Here is a 17,232-nt window from a genome sequence, read left to right on the forward strand (position 1 = left end):
TGCTATTTGCAAATTTTATATTTAACTATCCTTACTGAATGTTGTTCCTAATCTTACTGTCCTCTTCCCCTACAAATCATGCCCATTTGCTGCAATCATGAACCTTAACATTATGATCACAGGTCATTAGTTGGTTTTGATTTCATCTAATTTACATATTCAAATTGCTCAGTTGTTCTGCCATAATTAGCATTCCACATCATTCTACAATAATGATTTTATGCTCTGTTCCACCGTTGTAACTTTTTTGCAAAACTTCTACACATTACTGTAATTGTTTTTATTTTACTTATCTTTTTTTTTTTTGTCTGTAATATACTTTGTCTCTGGAGCGCCTCTCTCCTGGATCTCCACTGAAAATTGGTCCCAGTGTAGGTACCAATAAAAAAAAAAAAAAAAAAAAAACTTTGAATGTGAACTATTAGTAATGCTGCTTACCAAAACAACATCTGGCATCTGTAACTTGATGTCATCTTTGTTGCTGTCAGACTGCCCTCTCTCCTTTCCAGGTTTCACATCACAGCTGGCTCCCATGGATGGTCTCATCCCATCCTGTGACATTGGTGGTCTCATAATAGTATCCCCTCTGTGTTTCTTTGTAACATGTGCTTCAGGCCCATGCACAGTTTTTACGTGCTTCCGAAGGGAACTGGGATCTGTATATCGTTTCGTGCATCCAGCAATCTTACACACATATGGCTTCTGTTAATACAATACACAAACAAGGTAACACTTAGTAAGACAAACACAGTGTGTAACATGCAACATTAAGCACTGTTAACAAGACATTTCTGCTTTTTTAAAATATTTTAATTGTACAGTCCATAAAACTTTCATTATACCAGTATTTTTCAACAACCTTGCTACTCTACACTACAGCATTTTTGGTAAGGCCTGTTTATGGGATAAACTTCACTCCAGTGGTTTCATGAACTTCCTAGTGTCAGAATATGAATAACTAAACTACATAGTTACTAGAAACTTCCTGGGTCATTAATCTGCAGTGAAAGCATTACAGCTGCATTTGCCTGTCTTCCTCTCCTTTCTGTGTTGCATGCTAACACTTTATAGAAAGTGAAGTGACTTTTCTGGCATTTCATAACAAACTTCTGGATAGTTGTTGCTGTAGCTCCACTGTGTTAAGACCACCCTGGTAGTAGAAGACAGAAAAATAAGACAGAAATAAATGAAATAAACATACACAGGGAGAAAGCTAGTGTGAATGGTAAATTGCTGGGCCATAGTTGTGGAGATAACCAAGTGACCTATGTGGAACACAGACAACACCTGGAACAGGTGAATACATAGAAACCATCATTTTTACCAATTCCACTGATGACTGTTACCTTTCATTCATTGAGGACATAGAGCCTGATAGGTTCATACAAGGCAAACTTCCGTGAAGGGCCATACTAAGCCCAGCCAATAACCATGGCCAGAATCAAACCCTGTACCTTGTATCTAAGTGGTAAAGAACTTAACCATTACACCAAACCCAAACATTTGTTCCCTGTGGCTGAAGGTGTCTTTTTTTCTAGTCACTGGATACAGTACACTAGTGTGTATGTGTCCATTGAGCTGCAGCTGTACAGGTTCATGGCAAATTTTGAAGAATGGAGACAAGAAAGCCATATATGAGCTTACAGGGACTTTTACAACAAACTGTGCACCATCACAAACACAGTACTGGTTACTGTCAATCTGTTTTAGAACAGCAGTATTGCAAACAGCCAAGCTCCCAATGCAATAACTAAACTGCTTGTGTGTGGTGCAGCCAACCAGTAAAGAAGCAACCCTGGTTCAGTTAGCATCCTCCTGAGCATTACAAAGTTATGTCTAGGGATAACCCTGTAGGGAGGTATGACTCAGTCAGAAATAAGGAGGGTACCTGTTGCAACAGCACCTCATGGTGGGGATACAGAGATAACCAAGCCCTAGAAATATTTCAGGGCTGCAAACAGACATCCTCCCTTGCATGCCTTACATGCATGGGATCATTGTTCATACATGATTATTAACAACTATTGACATGTCTCTTATTAAGTAGGACAACACCCAACACACTTTCTTCCAAAAAGTGTACAAATCAGTATAGTCCTTCATGAAATCTTTTATCTATTTATTTATTTGCTTGCATTTGTTAATCAGGGTAGAGCACTGATCCTCATGGATCTTTTCAGGTCAGCCCAGGAACATTGTCTGGTTAAATGACTTGCTCAAAGTTGCACAATTAAGCAAACAGAGGCTGATGGAATCAAACCTGAGACCACAGGAAGCAGGTCATTAACAACTCATAGCCTTAAACCTCTGCATCAACTGCCAAAGTCAATATATGCTTACAAAAGTATCTTGGGTATGCATTGTTAACTATCTACAAATAATGATATGTACAATTCTTATATAAACATTTAAATGGGTATATTGATCATAATTTCATAAAAATAATTGTTAAATTTAGTTTTTTTTAGTAATGGGGTATACATGTCTACATTAGTGCTATTTATAGGTTTAAGCTTTCCATCTGCAGTTTATTTTTTAAGCTACAAATTCCAGCAACATGCATCATGTCCCTGAGCCAGTTTGAATTCATCTTACCACATACGGATCATAGAAAGTTACTAGGCTATTAGCCCTGAGGCCCTTACAAGCCTAGCCAAGAATTTAGCCCATGTTCCAACAAGTCAGCACCCTATGCCCCTGTCCAGCAGGGACACAGGTGGAATCCCAGGGGTGTATTTTCTGTTCCCCATCCAGTTATCCAGGTTGCACTTAAAAAAGGTTACAGGATCATAGGAAGTTGATCTATGTTTAAAGTCTTAGCTTGTTTATAATCCCACCATGTGGTATAGTATCAAATGTTTTTGCTAGATCTAGGTAAGCAGTGTGAACAGTGTGACTGCTGTCCACAGCGTTATGAAGTTTTCAAAGAAATTCACAAGAATGAGAAGGCATGATGTGCCTTTAACAAATGAGAATTGTTGCATGACTTATCTGATTACATTTTTAATGACTTGGTTTATGAGAACAGTGATGTGTTCCATGGTTTTCAGACAAGAACTGTAAGGCTAATGGGTCTGTAGCTGCTTAGGTCAGTGATAGGGTCACCCTTATGCAGATATTTTACTATTGCAATGTGACATTAATAGGTTCATAGGTTTGTATATAAATATTAGGAAAGCAGTCTTCAGACTATTACGTGCCTAGCCAATAACAAGACAGTGACCAAACATGAGAATTACATCCTGTACCTTCTGTCTGAGAACACAGCTTATGGCAAGACTTAGGCTGAACATTTTAAGGAGGGGATCAGCAGGGACCAGCTTGACACTGTTAGTAAGACAACCCAGAATGTTGTCAGGACACACTGAAGAAGTATTTTTGGTCTTGTAGAGCACTTTTAGGATACAATCCTTGGAAACAGTAGGGAGAGGAAGTGACGCCGGTATGTTTATGTTTACAAAAGGTAATTATGGTAAGAATGGTGGTTGCAGGGGAGAAATTTGTAGCACAGTTTTTAGCCAATATGTTGGTGATGTCATTAGGATTTTAATATGAGGTGCCATTATAGATAAATTCTGAGCAATGTTACTCCTTCATTTTCTAAAGTAGCTGAAGAAGGACTGATAATTAACCTTAATCTTAGGCTTTGTTGGTCTTAAAAGATGCCTTCAGTTTCTTGGTGACGTATTTTATCATTGTGATGAGAGGTTCTGTCTTACAAGTAAAGTTTACTTATATATACAACCACAACGGGGGTAGGGGTATTGAATTTGCCATTGCATTTGGTCCTACCAAGGACAGCCCTACCAATGCATTTATCTAAAACATTTTAAGATAATACAAGCAGATTCCATACTAAGGGATGATAATGATTTTTAGTGGAGTGCCAGCTTATTTATTAGCTTTCATTATTTATTTTTTAAAGAAAGAACCCTTTACTATCCATCATTAATATTTGGCAAAGACAATTAAATGCAATAACAGGAAATACTATAAGAATAATTAAGATTATATCAACTATTCATATGCATAGTTATAGTACTGTTTATTGCCTTGAAATAAAAGGATGGTTTGCATGGTCTGTTACTGCAGGATTTACACGAGCCAGTGTCAGTTATGCTGGCACTTTCAAGTATTTGTTTTAATACTATTTTCTCCTTGATTGCCTACCAGCAGTAAGCCCTCCCATTGATAACTTCATTTCTGTTGTTAGGTCATCAGCCCCACCCAGTGCTACCTGATGTAAGCAGCGGCATCACTGCAGGGGCATCTCCTACACTCCTCCAGCATGTGCATACTCCTGTACTCACATCTACATGAGCTACCATCACAGGCTTGGATCACCAGGCCCTCACCACCATGGTCCCACAGCTATTGTTGTTGTGCAAACCTCCACTTGCACAGGAGCAATTTTAGAGATAGAAACCAGCATTTCCCATTCCCAAGGATTTGTCAGCTGGCATGAACCACTCCCTCCCACCCTCTCCTGCCCAGCTGCTCAAACACTTGAGCTACTGGTTACTCTCAGCTTATCTGGGTATAGTCGGAGCTTCGTGCCTGTATGTTACAGAGCCAGGCATTCAGTTACACTTGTTAACTCTTAAACCAGATGAAGCAGTTTTACTAAAGATAAACCTGGAATATGCCAGTAAATCTTAAAATTAAAAATGTAGTCTACACTGGATTCAAAATAAGATTTTCAAAGAGATTGTTCTGATTCATTTATTTTAAATGACACTTTTGTGAATGCTGCTGATGTTGAAATGCAAGTGTTTGAATATTATGTCATAGTAGGTGCTACAGCTCTGTTACCTTTTATACATACTTCCAAATGGATACTTGTAATTTCTTGTTACTTATTCACTGTGATGTATCTGTTTTATAGTTCCTTCCCTAAAAGGCAGCTCTGTCAAACTCTTGATTTTTTTTTATTATTACTAACCGACTGAATAATCTGCAGTACATATTTCCACTGAATTGCAACTTGCGGTCAACCATTTTCTCCAAATATCTGGTTTCAGTCCATTTGTGAATCAGCCCTGATAGCTCATAATGTTTGCTATGTGGATACTTTATAATGGTTCTTATCTTTCTTGTATGTTTTAATGTGATACTTTTTTCCCCCTGGACATTCTCATTAAAGGAGTCTTTGCATGATTCAGTCTGACTACCCTATAAACAAATGCAAATAATTTAATATGTTTGAATCTGTGTGCTATTACATACAAGAGTCAGTTAACTTTGGGCTGCATTTAGGGTCTTCGTTAGGTGGGGGTAGCATTGCAGTTTCATGTATGCTTGTCATTAGAGTTAGGGTTAGTATTGAGTATGTTACAAACAGTGTTGTGTAGTTGAGGAGTACTGAAACTTGTGGATTTGAATTTGTGACTTTTCAAATTACTATTTGTTTTTCAACTTCTGACATCATGCTTCCGAAATTCTGTCTTGCAAATGTTTCTGTAAAGCTACATAAACTTACTGCAAGCAAGTTGTTACCCAGTATCACCACAGTAATGATAGATGCTTTGATTTTCAGAGATGGCCTTGATTTTGACTCAACGTTTAGCTTTATCCCTCCTAAACATGGTGACATTGGAGAAAAGGTGGTGAATTACAGATAATAGATCATAACAATAATTAGAGTTATAGACTTCTTCTACTTCAAAAAATGTATTTTGATTTATATTCTGTTATTCTTTGAACTCCTCAGTTTAATAACACTAATAGTTTAAAAGTGTCCCTGATTGTTATTGATTATTTCTGGATTTGTCCCTGATTCTGTTCAGCTTTGTCACTGATTTAGTTGAGAGCTATGTATTAAAGGTGGGTAACAACAGATACTTGTAATACGAAGAAATTGCAGTACTGAAAATATGTAACTGAATGCTTTTCTCTAAATGCATTAAAGAATGCATGATATGTTACAAAAGTACACAGTCTGATGTAATCAGTAATGTAACATGATGTAATAGATACATTCTCTGTGTTGATTCTATGACAGAGTGATAAAGCCCTGGTTACATTCCAGATGGCTTTGGATTTATTACTGACCCGAGTGCCAGAGAGGCTGAATGGGTAAGGTGGAAATGCCCATTCTCAGGGGAATGGGAGGTAGCCAGGCTTGCTTCTGTACTAAAACCTCTCAGTTTACTGTCAAAGGAAATGCAGCTGCTCTGTGGTCATATCAGCAGGTTAGTGTGCTGAGCAGCATGCAGGTGTAGACACACCCAGAATGCATGAATGTGTACATGCAGCAACTGTGCAGATGTGGAAGTTAGGGCTTTTACAAATGCTCCTTCATGATTGCCTGGATCACTGCCTCTTCATTGCTTGAATCTTGGCCCTGTTCCCAAATCAACTACCGAGTAAGACACTACGATGAATGCAAGTTCCCAGTGAAGGTTAGGGAAATCTGCCACATAGCAGATGTGAAGACAAGAAAAAAAGCATATAAAATGCATTCTCTGGAACAAAATCAATGTGCAACATAAAATACACAGCACTGTTATTATATGCTACAAGGCTGATTATGCTAAATGTAAGATGTGTTAATAAAGCATGCCTCCATGAAGACTTAAGTCATGCAGCAGTGCCATTTTCTGGAAAAAATATTCATCCTCTCCTCTTCAACATAATAGCTATGCATTAGGTGATTCGCAAACCTTTTTTTTTTTTTTTTAAGAAAAGAAACTATGAGTATGCATTACAGTCTGTAGTTAAATATCATTTGCAAATTTTGCAACATGGTGATTAAGGTACTTACTTCATTGGAATGTGTTCTGTTCTGATGTTTAGCCCGATCTGATGCATTAGAAAAGGCCTTGTTGCAACCCTCATGTTCACAGACATATGGTTTCTCCCCAGTGTGAGACCTCAAGTGGGTTTTCAAGTTCTCAAGCCTGGAGTAGGCCTTATTACAACCTTCAAACTGAAAGACAGCAAAACAAACTTAAATGTAAACACATCAGTGTAGTGATACTTTTAACAGCTAACATCTTAGGCTTTTTTAACAAAAAACATCTAAATACCCCAGTACTCTAGACTTGTGTCCTCAACAAAATCTGAGTGTTTTAATTAAAAAAGTGGGACAGTACCTATGAAATACAGAACTGAAATAGTAGTGAAATTTCTGAAGACAATGAACTTTAAATCGGAAAGTCAGACTTTGAATTCTAGGTCATACATTAACTTTTCAGGGACTTGACAATACTGATAAATTCAAGCATCCTCAAAAGGGTTGGTGAATCAAACACCATTCGAAAAGAACCCCTGGACACATGAATACTCATTCTTTGTCACGCCTTTATCTGATATGAATGTGTTTGGACCCTTTTCATGCTCTCATTTTAACCAGACAAGGATTAGTTAAAGTAACTGAAGACAATATGACTGAACAAGATTTTAATAAATTCGTTAGACTGAAAATACAGTTTGCTGGACATCACCTGTTAATTAAAATGCTGAAAAGAGAGCCAGTATTTTGAATGGTACTTCAGTATACTAATTTATAGTGGTATGGTCCTAGATGTATAACACAAAATTAAGTGTGAATTGGAGGTTCTGCCTATACATGAAGTAGTCAAAGGCTTGCCCTGTTTGTACACCTTTTGCATTTTAACCAGTTTTCCATTTCTAGTACATTAACTTCCAGTCATATGATCTTCAGGCTCATTTAGAAGACTCAACCAGACATATATGTAAACATTTATGGTACCGAGAGTGCTGATTCTCCTGGATGCTATTTGCACCCATCATAGCTTCTGTCATGTTTACTGGCTGCAAGGGGGTTGCACTGAATGTTGCTTGTATGTTAACAATTTAGGAAATGAAATAAATAAAATACATAATTTCATCTGTTAGCTCTACTACCCTCCTTCAAAGTAGGCAACTTAAGCATTTGTAAGGACAGATGATACTGAAAATGTGGTTATGCAACATGTAACCCCATTGAAATTACCTTCCTTATACTCCCATTACTTCAGAAAATAGCATTCAGCTTAGTATGCTTTAATCCCTTCCCCCAAAATTTAGCAGAGGCTATAGCTGGACTGAAAATGGTGATACAAGTTGGTTTGAATTCCATACACCAAAATAAATTACTGACATTCATGTTTACATCCCCTAGAATTTGTTGAGTTTAAATTTCCTGAGGAATCAACCAGATGTAGCTCCCACTGTATTTCATGTAGAAGTAATAGACTGTAGTTTTGCATTACAACACAAGGTGGAGCTCCTTTTCAGGAATATAAACGACAATTTCGAAAGTGAAAGGGGACTGGAACACTAGCTGAAGGAGGGAAGACTGAAACACGTAGCTGAAGGGAAAAGAGTCTTGCAGCATGACTGAATTTTCTTTTCTAGTGCTTTGGGACACGAAAGTGAAGTAGCAGATTGTGTCTGTCTCTAGCTGAAATCCTGGATGATGGTATTTTGTGGAATCAGGAGAGAAGTCTGAAACCAGTAGCTCCACACCTGCTATGATTCAGCAAGCAAAGGAGTTCCCTTGGGCCTAGTACCAAGAAGCCATACATGATACCAGAGTTCTGGTAGATGATTTTCTACTTTTCTCATCAGAGGAACCATGGCACCTGGTCACTAGGATATTCTCGACGGAGTGGTGAGAGACACTGGCCATCATTTTTATACTTTCATAAGATTGTGGTCCCCCCCCAAATGCTTTGTGGATTACAAATAACTGGGATCCATATGAGCTCCAACTTGGCCCCCATCATGCCGGCAGCAAGACTGTAAATAGTCACTGTCCAGTGAACAGGGTATAATAGAGTGTTTCATAGCTGGTCTGTTTAGAATTGATTAAGGGGGTAGAGGGTGTTAGTACTGCTGAATGACATTGCATTTTCTCATATTTGTATTGTTGCATTATCAATCTTCATTGTTTAATGACATTGCATTTTGCTCATGTTAGTACTGCTGTCTTCAAGAATTTTGATGCTCAATGCCATTACATTTTCTCATATCTGTATTGTTGTATTATGACTCTTTTATTGATTAATGACATTGCATTTTTTCCCGTGTTTATATTGCTGCATTATAAAGTTTACTGCTCATTGATATTGCCTTCTTTGTGCATGTTTGAATGTCAAGAGTGACTTTCTTCTTTTGAGTTCTGGGGAAGAGGGTGAATGTATGTTTTTATTGCATGCATATCTCACCTTGCTTTATTGCTAACTGGTGCACTGTTTAAATAATTTGTTTAAGGTTGTTCCTTTGCCTTTTTAAACTAGATGTGTCACCTAGAATAAAATTTGTCCCTCTTGCCACCTTGGTGTGTTGTGCCTATAGGGGTGTCACCAGAGTCAGATAGGAAGAAACCTATATCTCTTCAGCTACACCTGTGGGTGCGCTACATTTGGGGGCTCTTCTGGGCTGCCTGTACTGCCTTGGACTCCACCCTATTCCCCTGTACATGTGGAAAGCAAATCCAGCAGAAACATGAACCCTGAAGCTGCAGTTTCACAGCCCATAAATACTATAGGGCCTGAAGTATTGAATGCTTTGGGAAGTATTATAGAAAAATGCTTAAAGCCTACACAGCCATTCACTGGGTTTGGCTACCTCAAATTGTGTTTCTTTTCTGGCAAACAACCTACACCTCAGGAAGAGGAAGATTTTGAATCCTGGATGGATCAGGCCTCACAAGCCCTAGAGGAGTGGGATATCCCAGAATCTCAGAAGAAGCAGTGGATAGCTGAAAGTCTAAAGGGATTAGCTGCGGACACCATACACAACCTAAGGATGGGTAAGCAAGATTGCATGGCCAAGGACTATTTTGGAGTACTGCAGGATGTGTTTGGAAGGACCGAGAGGGCTGCTGACCTACTGTATCAATTTGAACATGCATACCAAGATGTTGGTGAGAAACTACCTGATTACATTAAGCGATTAGATAAAATGCTCCACCAGATCATCCTAAAGAAGGAGGTGGATCTGAAAGTAGCTGACCAAGTATGGATTGGACAGTTTTACAGGGAGCTCAAGCTATGGACCCCATTGTGTGGAAAATGAGGATGAGAAATAGGGAAGAGACTGTAACTTATTCTCAGTTGGTAAAAGAGGTGAGGGAAGAGGAAGCCCTGTTGGAAGCCAAATCTTAGTGTTCAACAGCAAGTAAAACAGTGAGTGAACACCAGCAGGAGCCTATAGCTGTGCTCACTACTCAAACAGGAGTCGTGGCCCAGAGTATCTGCAATGTAGAGGTGTCACAGTTGCAGATGCAGGTGTCTTACCTGACCGACGTCATAGCTCAAGTCACCGAGACAGTTGCAGAACTGCAGAAAGCCATGGTAACTTTAGCTGAAGGGAGGAATACATCAGCTAAAACCTCCACGAAAGGGAAGAACCAAATCAGCCAATGCTCAGAGTTCCTACTGGATTTTGTTTTCACTGTGGAGATACAGGGCATATAAAGTGACAGTGTCCTAAGGCAGAAAACTTGAAAAGAGTGAACAAACTATTATCGGCTTGTGCAATGCAGGGAAACTTCAAAGGGCCTCAGTGAAGGAGCCAGCTGAGTGCCTAGTTACAAAGAGCTCCATAAAATCTAACATCACAAGACAGCATCCTGGATCTCCTTTCCACTCTAACCCTTGTAATAGGGGAGAGAAACTACTGTTGTATTATAACTCTTTTATTGATTAATGACATTGCATTTTTTCCCATGTTTGTATTGCTGCATTATAAAGCTTTACTGTTCATTGATATCACCTTCTTTGTGCATGTTTGAATGTCAAGACTTTCTTCTGTTGAGTTCTGGGGAAGAGGGTGAATGTATGTTTTTATTGCATGCATATCTCACCTTGCTTTATTGCTAACTGGTGCACTGTTGAAATAATTTGTTTATGGTTGTGCTATTGCCTTTTTAAACTAGATGTGTCACCTAGAATAAAATCTGTCCCTCTTGCCACCTTGGTGTGTTGGGCCTATAGGGGTGTCACCAGAGTCAGGTAGGAAGGAACCCATATCTCTTCAGTGACACCTGTGGGTGCGCTACACAGACAAGACATGTCAGTCAAGGCTTCAGCTCAACAACACCCCAGCCTCTGGCTGACCAAGTTCATGGATGACTGCAAAGTGGGAGCAGTCACTGAATCCCCCAAGATGAGAACACCCTTCAGGAAGATCAACCATAGATAAATGCTTGGTACCAAAGCCGTGGCTTAAAACTCAATGCTAAGAAGTGAAATATAGTATCTCTTGGCAAGACAGCCATCCTGGGTAACTACATCGTCAATAAAACACCCCTAAAAGTTGATTCACTAGCCAGGGCTATAGGAAGTCATGTAGATAGTAAACTAGCCTTCAATCACCATATGTCCAAGGTAGTAAGAAAATCCTTCTATGTTGCTTAACTTATAAGAAAGGGCACGGCATCTTGGTCTAGAGAGTTCATTGTATCCCTTTGGTATGAGTCTGGCAGGTACATACCATAGAGTATAAAGTCCGCTTTGGTATGCACCTGACCAGACACATGAAGTAACTGGAATGTCCACAAAGGTTCCTTACAAAAAGAATACAGGAAGTGACTAAAATGTCCTAATCTGATCCCCTCAAAGCCCTGTCTCTTTACTCTGTATCATACAGGTTACTTACATGTACTCTTTGCCTGGTGTACAAGGCAGCCCTGGACCCTGTTTTCATTAAACGTGCACAGCTGCAAAACAAACAGCATCAGAACTACTAGACCAAAATACCTACATTTTGCTTACATCATAAATATAACTCGTTGGAGAGACAGATGTGTTTCTCAGAGAATTCCCATTCTCTGAAACAGGCTCCCTCTCCATGTGAAGCAGAATTCCTCCCTCACTCTATTTAAACACAACTTGGACCAATGGATAGGTAATTGAAAATTCACCTGGTTCTATCACCTACATAAATGAAATCTATGGGTCACACTTGGGTTGCATAGCTAGGCTTATAAGGGCCCTTGTGGTCATCAGTCCAGTATACACCTATTTACTTTTGTCGGGAGGCAAGCCCCTCTTTACTTATGTGTATTAATTGTTGCACAATGACAGAGAAAAGAGAAAAACTCACTCAGGTTGCTGCACTGCCAACAAGCAAACAGAAGCTGTTCCTGTGCAGATTTCCTTGGTGGAAGCGCAGTTGTGAAGCATTTCATCAGGGAATTGAACTTGATGAGTTTAAAACTCGATCAAGTGCAGGGTACTGTTCACTTTCAGTGCATTTTAAGAGGAATTTCAGATGCATAAATAACTATCAAGTAGCTCAACACATTAAGGAATAACCTTTCAGACTGCATGTGCTGATATCTGTGGATTTGACTCCTACCCTTGATTTGTGTATCATGTCATCATTGTTAATTTGGGGGAAGGTGTTTGTTGTAGTTTTATTGGTATTTATCACACAGAATTCCACTTCTACAGAACCGTCTCCTACTTCATGTAAAGCAAAGTACTTATCTTACTCTGTTTAAATGTAATTTGGGGAAAAGGTTGGCTAACATTAAATTTGTCACTGCTTTAGCACTCTTGTATCTCAAGGATCGGGGCAACATGTAAGTGTCCCAACATATCCTTGTTCTACCTATCTCTTGATTATTTATACACAAAATATAAATAAAAATGACTTGGGAATACAAGGCTTTTAAAATCATCACAGATCAATAGCTTGCTAAGCAGCTATGAACTTACTATGCTTCAGTGTTTCTTTAGTAGGTGTAACACAAACTACTACTGCTCATCATTTCCTGTGACTAGAGTAACTGCTTTCCCACAATGCCCTGTTTCTTGTAGATTTCAGAGGTATAGCGGCCCTCATAATAAAACTGAATGCTTGTTATATGTCTGGCTGTTGTTAGTTATTTCATTGACTTGCTAATCTCTTTCAGCTTCTAACAGTAGCAGGTGTTACTGCCATAGTGCCACACTGATCCACACATCCACTGACTGCTGAAGTCTTTATTTCTGTCTTCCACTGCTATCTGTAAAATGTGCATCCTTATGCTGTCACTGGAAAATTCACCAAAAATTATGACAGTGTTTTCCAGAACAATGCCTAAGAAGACACATGAATAGCATAAGCTGTTATGTACAACAGAAATGCTTAATTTCCTGCAACCTCTGTGGAAGGAACCTGGGGCCTTTCCCTTGGCATGGTTACTGTAATATTTTCTAAATACATACTACTGAATTCTTTTCCTGCAAAGGAGAGGTGCATATTATCAAATGTCCAGAACCATATAATATGTACTGTCTGAAAAGTGACAAGCGACACTGCAGCACCAGTAAGACAACGCTGAAACGATGATCTCATTTTCTTTATTTTGTATTTGAATTTTATCCATGAAGAACATACTGGGCTACAGTATATACTACTGTGTATTCAAGAAGCACAGTTAAGTTAAGTAATACATTCATGACCAGCGAGTATTAACTTGGCAATGACTGGACTAATACCCAACATTTCTGTACTTTCTGCATTTGCTAACATGCTGTTAACAGTTATGCTGTTCCACATCCCTATTCTGGAACTTACAAAACTGCCCCTTCCTGACAAGTTTTTTTTTTTTTTTTATGTCTCATACTTACTGTACATTTGTGAGGCTTCTCGCCAGTATGCCTTCTCATATGGACCACCAACATGTACTGGGCCTTGAAGGGTCTCTGCTCACGGGAACAATCCTGCCAGTGGCACACAAATTCCTTCTTCTCCCCATGTATGTGCTCATTGTTGATATGCTGTAAAAGAGATGCAAACTGGTATAAATGTTGCGGCAGTACATGCAAATGAAAGCTTCTGGAAAAGAAAAGCTGAGCTATGAAAGAAATCTCAGCCATGCCATCAGTAATATCTTTCTCATTACAAATCATACCACCTGAGTGCAAAGACATTTGAGGTGGATATCCTTTCAGCTGGAGGCAGGTTGAAAAGTATTTGTTAGTATAAATAAAGTATGGAAAATGTTCAACATGTCTGCCTTAAGATCTGCTATTATTAACAATGTTGGTAGTCTAGCTGAATTCCAGCCTTCATATACTGTCTAGAAAGCTAACCTTCTGGAGCGAAGAGTGCAATGACTGGAACGCACTCACTAGGTAATGCCTCACAGGTACCCTAGAATAAGAATTTAGCTGTGGCCAAACTGTTAATAACTTTCCATGTTATAGCCTGTGCCATAATTTTAATATGAAAACCATGAACCAGACATCCTAAAATGAAATGTACTGTAAGAACTGTGAGATCATTTAACCATAACAATAACAAGCAAAATTGCATAGACAGATATGAGCAACACAGATAGACAGAACTCTGTATATAACAGGAGCTGTACATATGTTACATTGCAATTAATTATTTGTATTTATGCAGTGGCAAAAATACTGCAAAATAAGGCATTCTCTATAGCAGTGTAAAGCAGTATAAAGGTTGGCGTACTACTCAACATAACACCTGAATATATGCAAACAGAAGAAATCACTTTCATTCATGTCAGGAGAGTCAATAAAGTTAGAACATTTATCAGAAATTACGATGAATAGGGAGAAGAAAACAACGTAAAGGATAGTGGAAGGCAGTTAAATTGCAGTAGTAGTGAAATATTATTTTAAGGATATATGAGATGGGTATAAGGCAGTTCTACTAAGTCACATGCAAACATAGATTTGTTTACAGAGAAAATCATTTCATTAAGAAGGCAGGGAAGATGAGTAGAATGGATTTGTTATAGTGTCCATATATACAATAATAGTCACTGTTTATTATAATGGTCCTGGTCTATTAGGATATAAGACAGTCCCTACCATATTATAACAGTAAATCACTACAACACTGCATCATGTATGTAATTTGTGTTTGCTTGTTATGAATACTTTCTGCAGCTGGGGCCATCTCTTACAGCAACATCATGCCTGTGTCCCCAGTGGAAGCCAAACTACTGTGTAACTCTACGACTGGCACCAGGCTAGACTTACCAAGTCTGATCAGCAGTGTAAGTCACAAAGTGGAGGTCTAAATTTGCCAGTCAGAGCAGAGAGTCAGTCTGAAGACAGCATCCTCCTGTCTTCAGCCTTTATTGCCATAGTCGCAGCCACAGGGTGGACAGATGCTGAGGAGTCCATAACTAACACTGCCATAAACAAGAAGAATGGCCACCCACCAGGTGCTCACATTTTCTTAAACCATCTCTGGCTCTGTGCCCAATCTTGTGCACAGATGAATGGCGCTGATTGTCGACAAAAGGTCTACCTTTGAGCTAGTTTTGTCTTACGTATGCAACGCAGTTACTCTACAACCTGCACAAAACTTCACATAGCAGCATCACAATTCTTTCTGCTATGTTTTCATCAATGCTGAACTGTGAAGAATCATAATGTTATTTATTTATTACTCTTTAAATCTAGGAATTGTGTAAAAGATTGCTCCCCTTTGTTAACCAACATTGACCCTCCACAACCAATTAGTAAAGAGTCTGTGTAAACTGTTGCCTCAACCAACATTTTTATGGACAAGACTCTAAGATTACATACAGTTAAGTGACAGATGCTTCTAAAATTAGCAGTTCACTGGTAGATAAATGCTTTGTTATCTCTGTCACTCATTTTCATTATAATTTCAGCATGTTTCTTCATCACTTACATGTACTAGTTGATCTTGGGTATCAAACTCCTTACTGCAACCCTCCCAATGGCAGTTTGTTTCGTAAACCACCTCTGCTTCCTGCTTCCCATCATCTTTTTCCAGATCATCACGTCCATCTAGAATTCCATGCAATGGATCCTGTAATACAAAATAAGAAAAAAGTTCAGTGAAGTAGTGAATTGGAAAGAAATGAAGAAAATATGAATCACTGGACAAGTTATCTAGAAGTAGGGAGATGCCAGTGATAACAGTGACGTTCTGTACATTCCCAGTTATACAGGTGAAAAGTCAAAGGTGGCATGTTACTATGAAGAATGACAGTCAGTTTATAGCTAAAACCAAGATGAGCCTATAGCTGATCATTGTTCTATCCCATTAAACTAATTTAATTAAAATAAAATAAATAATTTAAAAAGGAATGATTGACTGGTCCATGCAAGGCTGACAGAAAAATGGGATGTATCTGGACAAGATCACTCTATTTATGGAAAAGAACTGTGTCAAACATGTACCCATACATTCAGTTAAATAAAGGTTAGTGACAGCTTTGATAGGGCTCAGTAAAATAACTTGAGGTTTGGAGGGGTGCTTCTCTTAAGACAAGTATTAGAAAGCACCTAGTGATCTTAAAGCAACAGCGTTTTTTATCCATTCAAGAAATGTGGAAAAAACTTTAAAATGTACATGCTGTCCCAAGACTGTGAGAATACAGAAAAATGTTACATCCACAAGAAGTATAGCTCCAAACAGGCTAATTTAGATGTGGTCTAGGAAAAGTAAAAATTCATATGAGTTGATCACTGCCTTTATATGTGAAAGCTATCAAGCTTCAAACCTAGACCTTCTGGTTTGCAGTATTAATAATTTTACTGTAGCATGGTATACTGTATTGCCAACTAGTATTCTGTATATTGGGAAGTTCTTAAAGTTATGGATAAAAATGTTTTATAAAAATGAAATGTCAAAAATCTTTGATGAGTGCAAAACATACCTTAGCTAATCTGATAAAGTTCTGCTTTCTAGAGATAGCAGTGGGATTACTGCCCAATTTTGTAGAAAGGCAGTCCTAAGCTCTTCCCAGCAGGCAGCGTTAACATTGCAGTAAACTGAAATATATTCCCTACTGTTTAACATAAAGAAATATAGCTTAATGGTATTTATTGTGTTTGTTTTTATTTTTAGTATGTGCTGAATGCAAGCATAAACAAATGATTATGGAGGAGCTGAGTGTTAAAGGCTTTGAAACCAAGACAACATTGACATTACTGACAGTGTTAGCTTTCAATAACATAAATGCTAAAATAAGCCAACATAATGCAAAGATACACACTAGATGACTAAGTGAAGTTCCAAAGAGTTTATTTTTATTATAGAGAAGGTAGGGGTTCAGTGTAACTTTTTGAGGAAGCAGTGGTGTCAAATGTGGTAAGACAACTTAAAGGGGGGGTGGTACAGGCAATAAAGCAGTTGTTATGAGGAACCAGAAACAACTGGACTATACCATTGACAGGAAAAGAGGAGCTTCGGTTAAGAAGTTCTTATCTGGTGTCAGATGTCACATTTCTGCATTTCTTTCAGATATGTAGTAAGACGCTGTCCGGTTCAATTCTC

At 38.5% G+C, this 17,232-nt stretch overlaps 1 protein-coding gene across 1 annotated transcript in view; it reads right to left on the reverse strand.

The window, feature by feature from the left end:
• Positions 1–17,232, reverse strand: part of GLI1 (GLI family zinc finger 1) — a 143,600-nt gene that overhangs the window by 11,733 nt on the left and 114,635 nt on the right. The window contains exons 7-10 of the mRNA XM_044083618.1: positions 15,619–15,759; positions 13,572–13,721; positions 6,764–6,928; positions 439–702 (exon numbers count right to left, since the gene is read on the reverse strand). Of these exons, the coding sequence (XP_043939553.1) occupies positions 439–702; positions 6,764–6,928; positions 13,572–13,721; positions 15,619–15,759 (720 nt within the window). The remainder of the gene's footprint in view (positions 1–438; positions 703–6,763; positions 6,929–13,571; positions 13,722–15,618; positions 15,760–17,232) is intronic.

The sequence above is a fragment of the Protopterus annectens genome, chromosome 9.part0 (genome assembly GCF_019279795.1).
Source record: "Protopterus annectens isolate FY-2018-M chromosome 9.part0, PAN1.0, whole genome shotgun sequence".
NCBI lineage: Eukaryota > Metazoa > Chordata > Ceratodontiformes > Protopteridae > Protopterus > Protopterus annectens.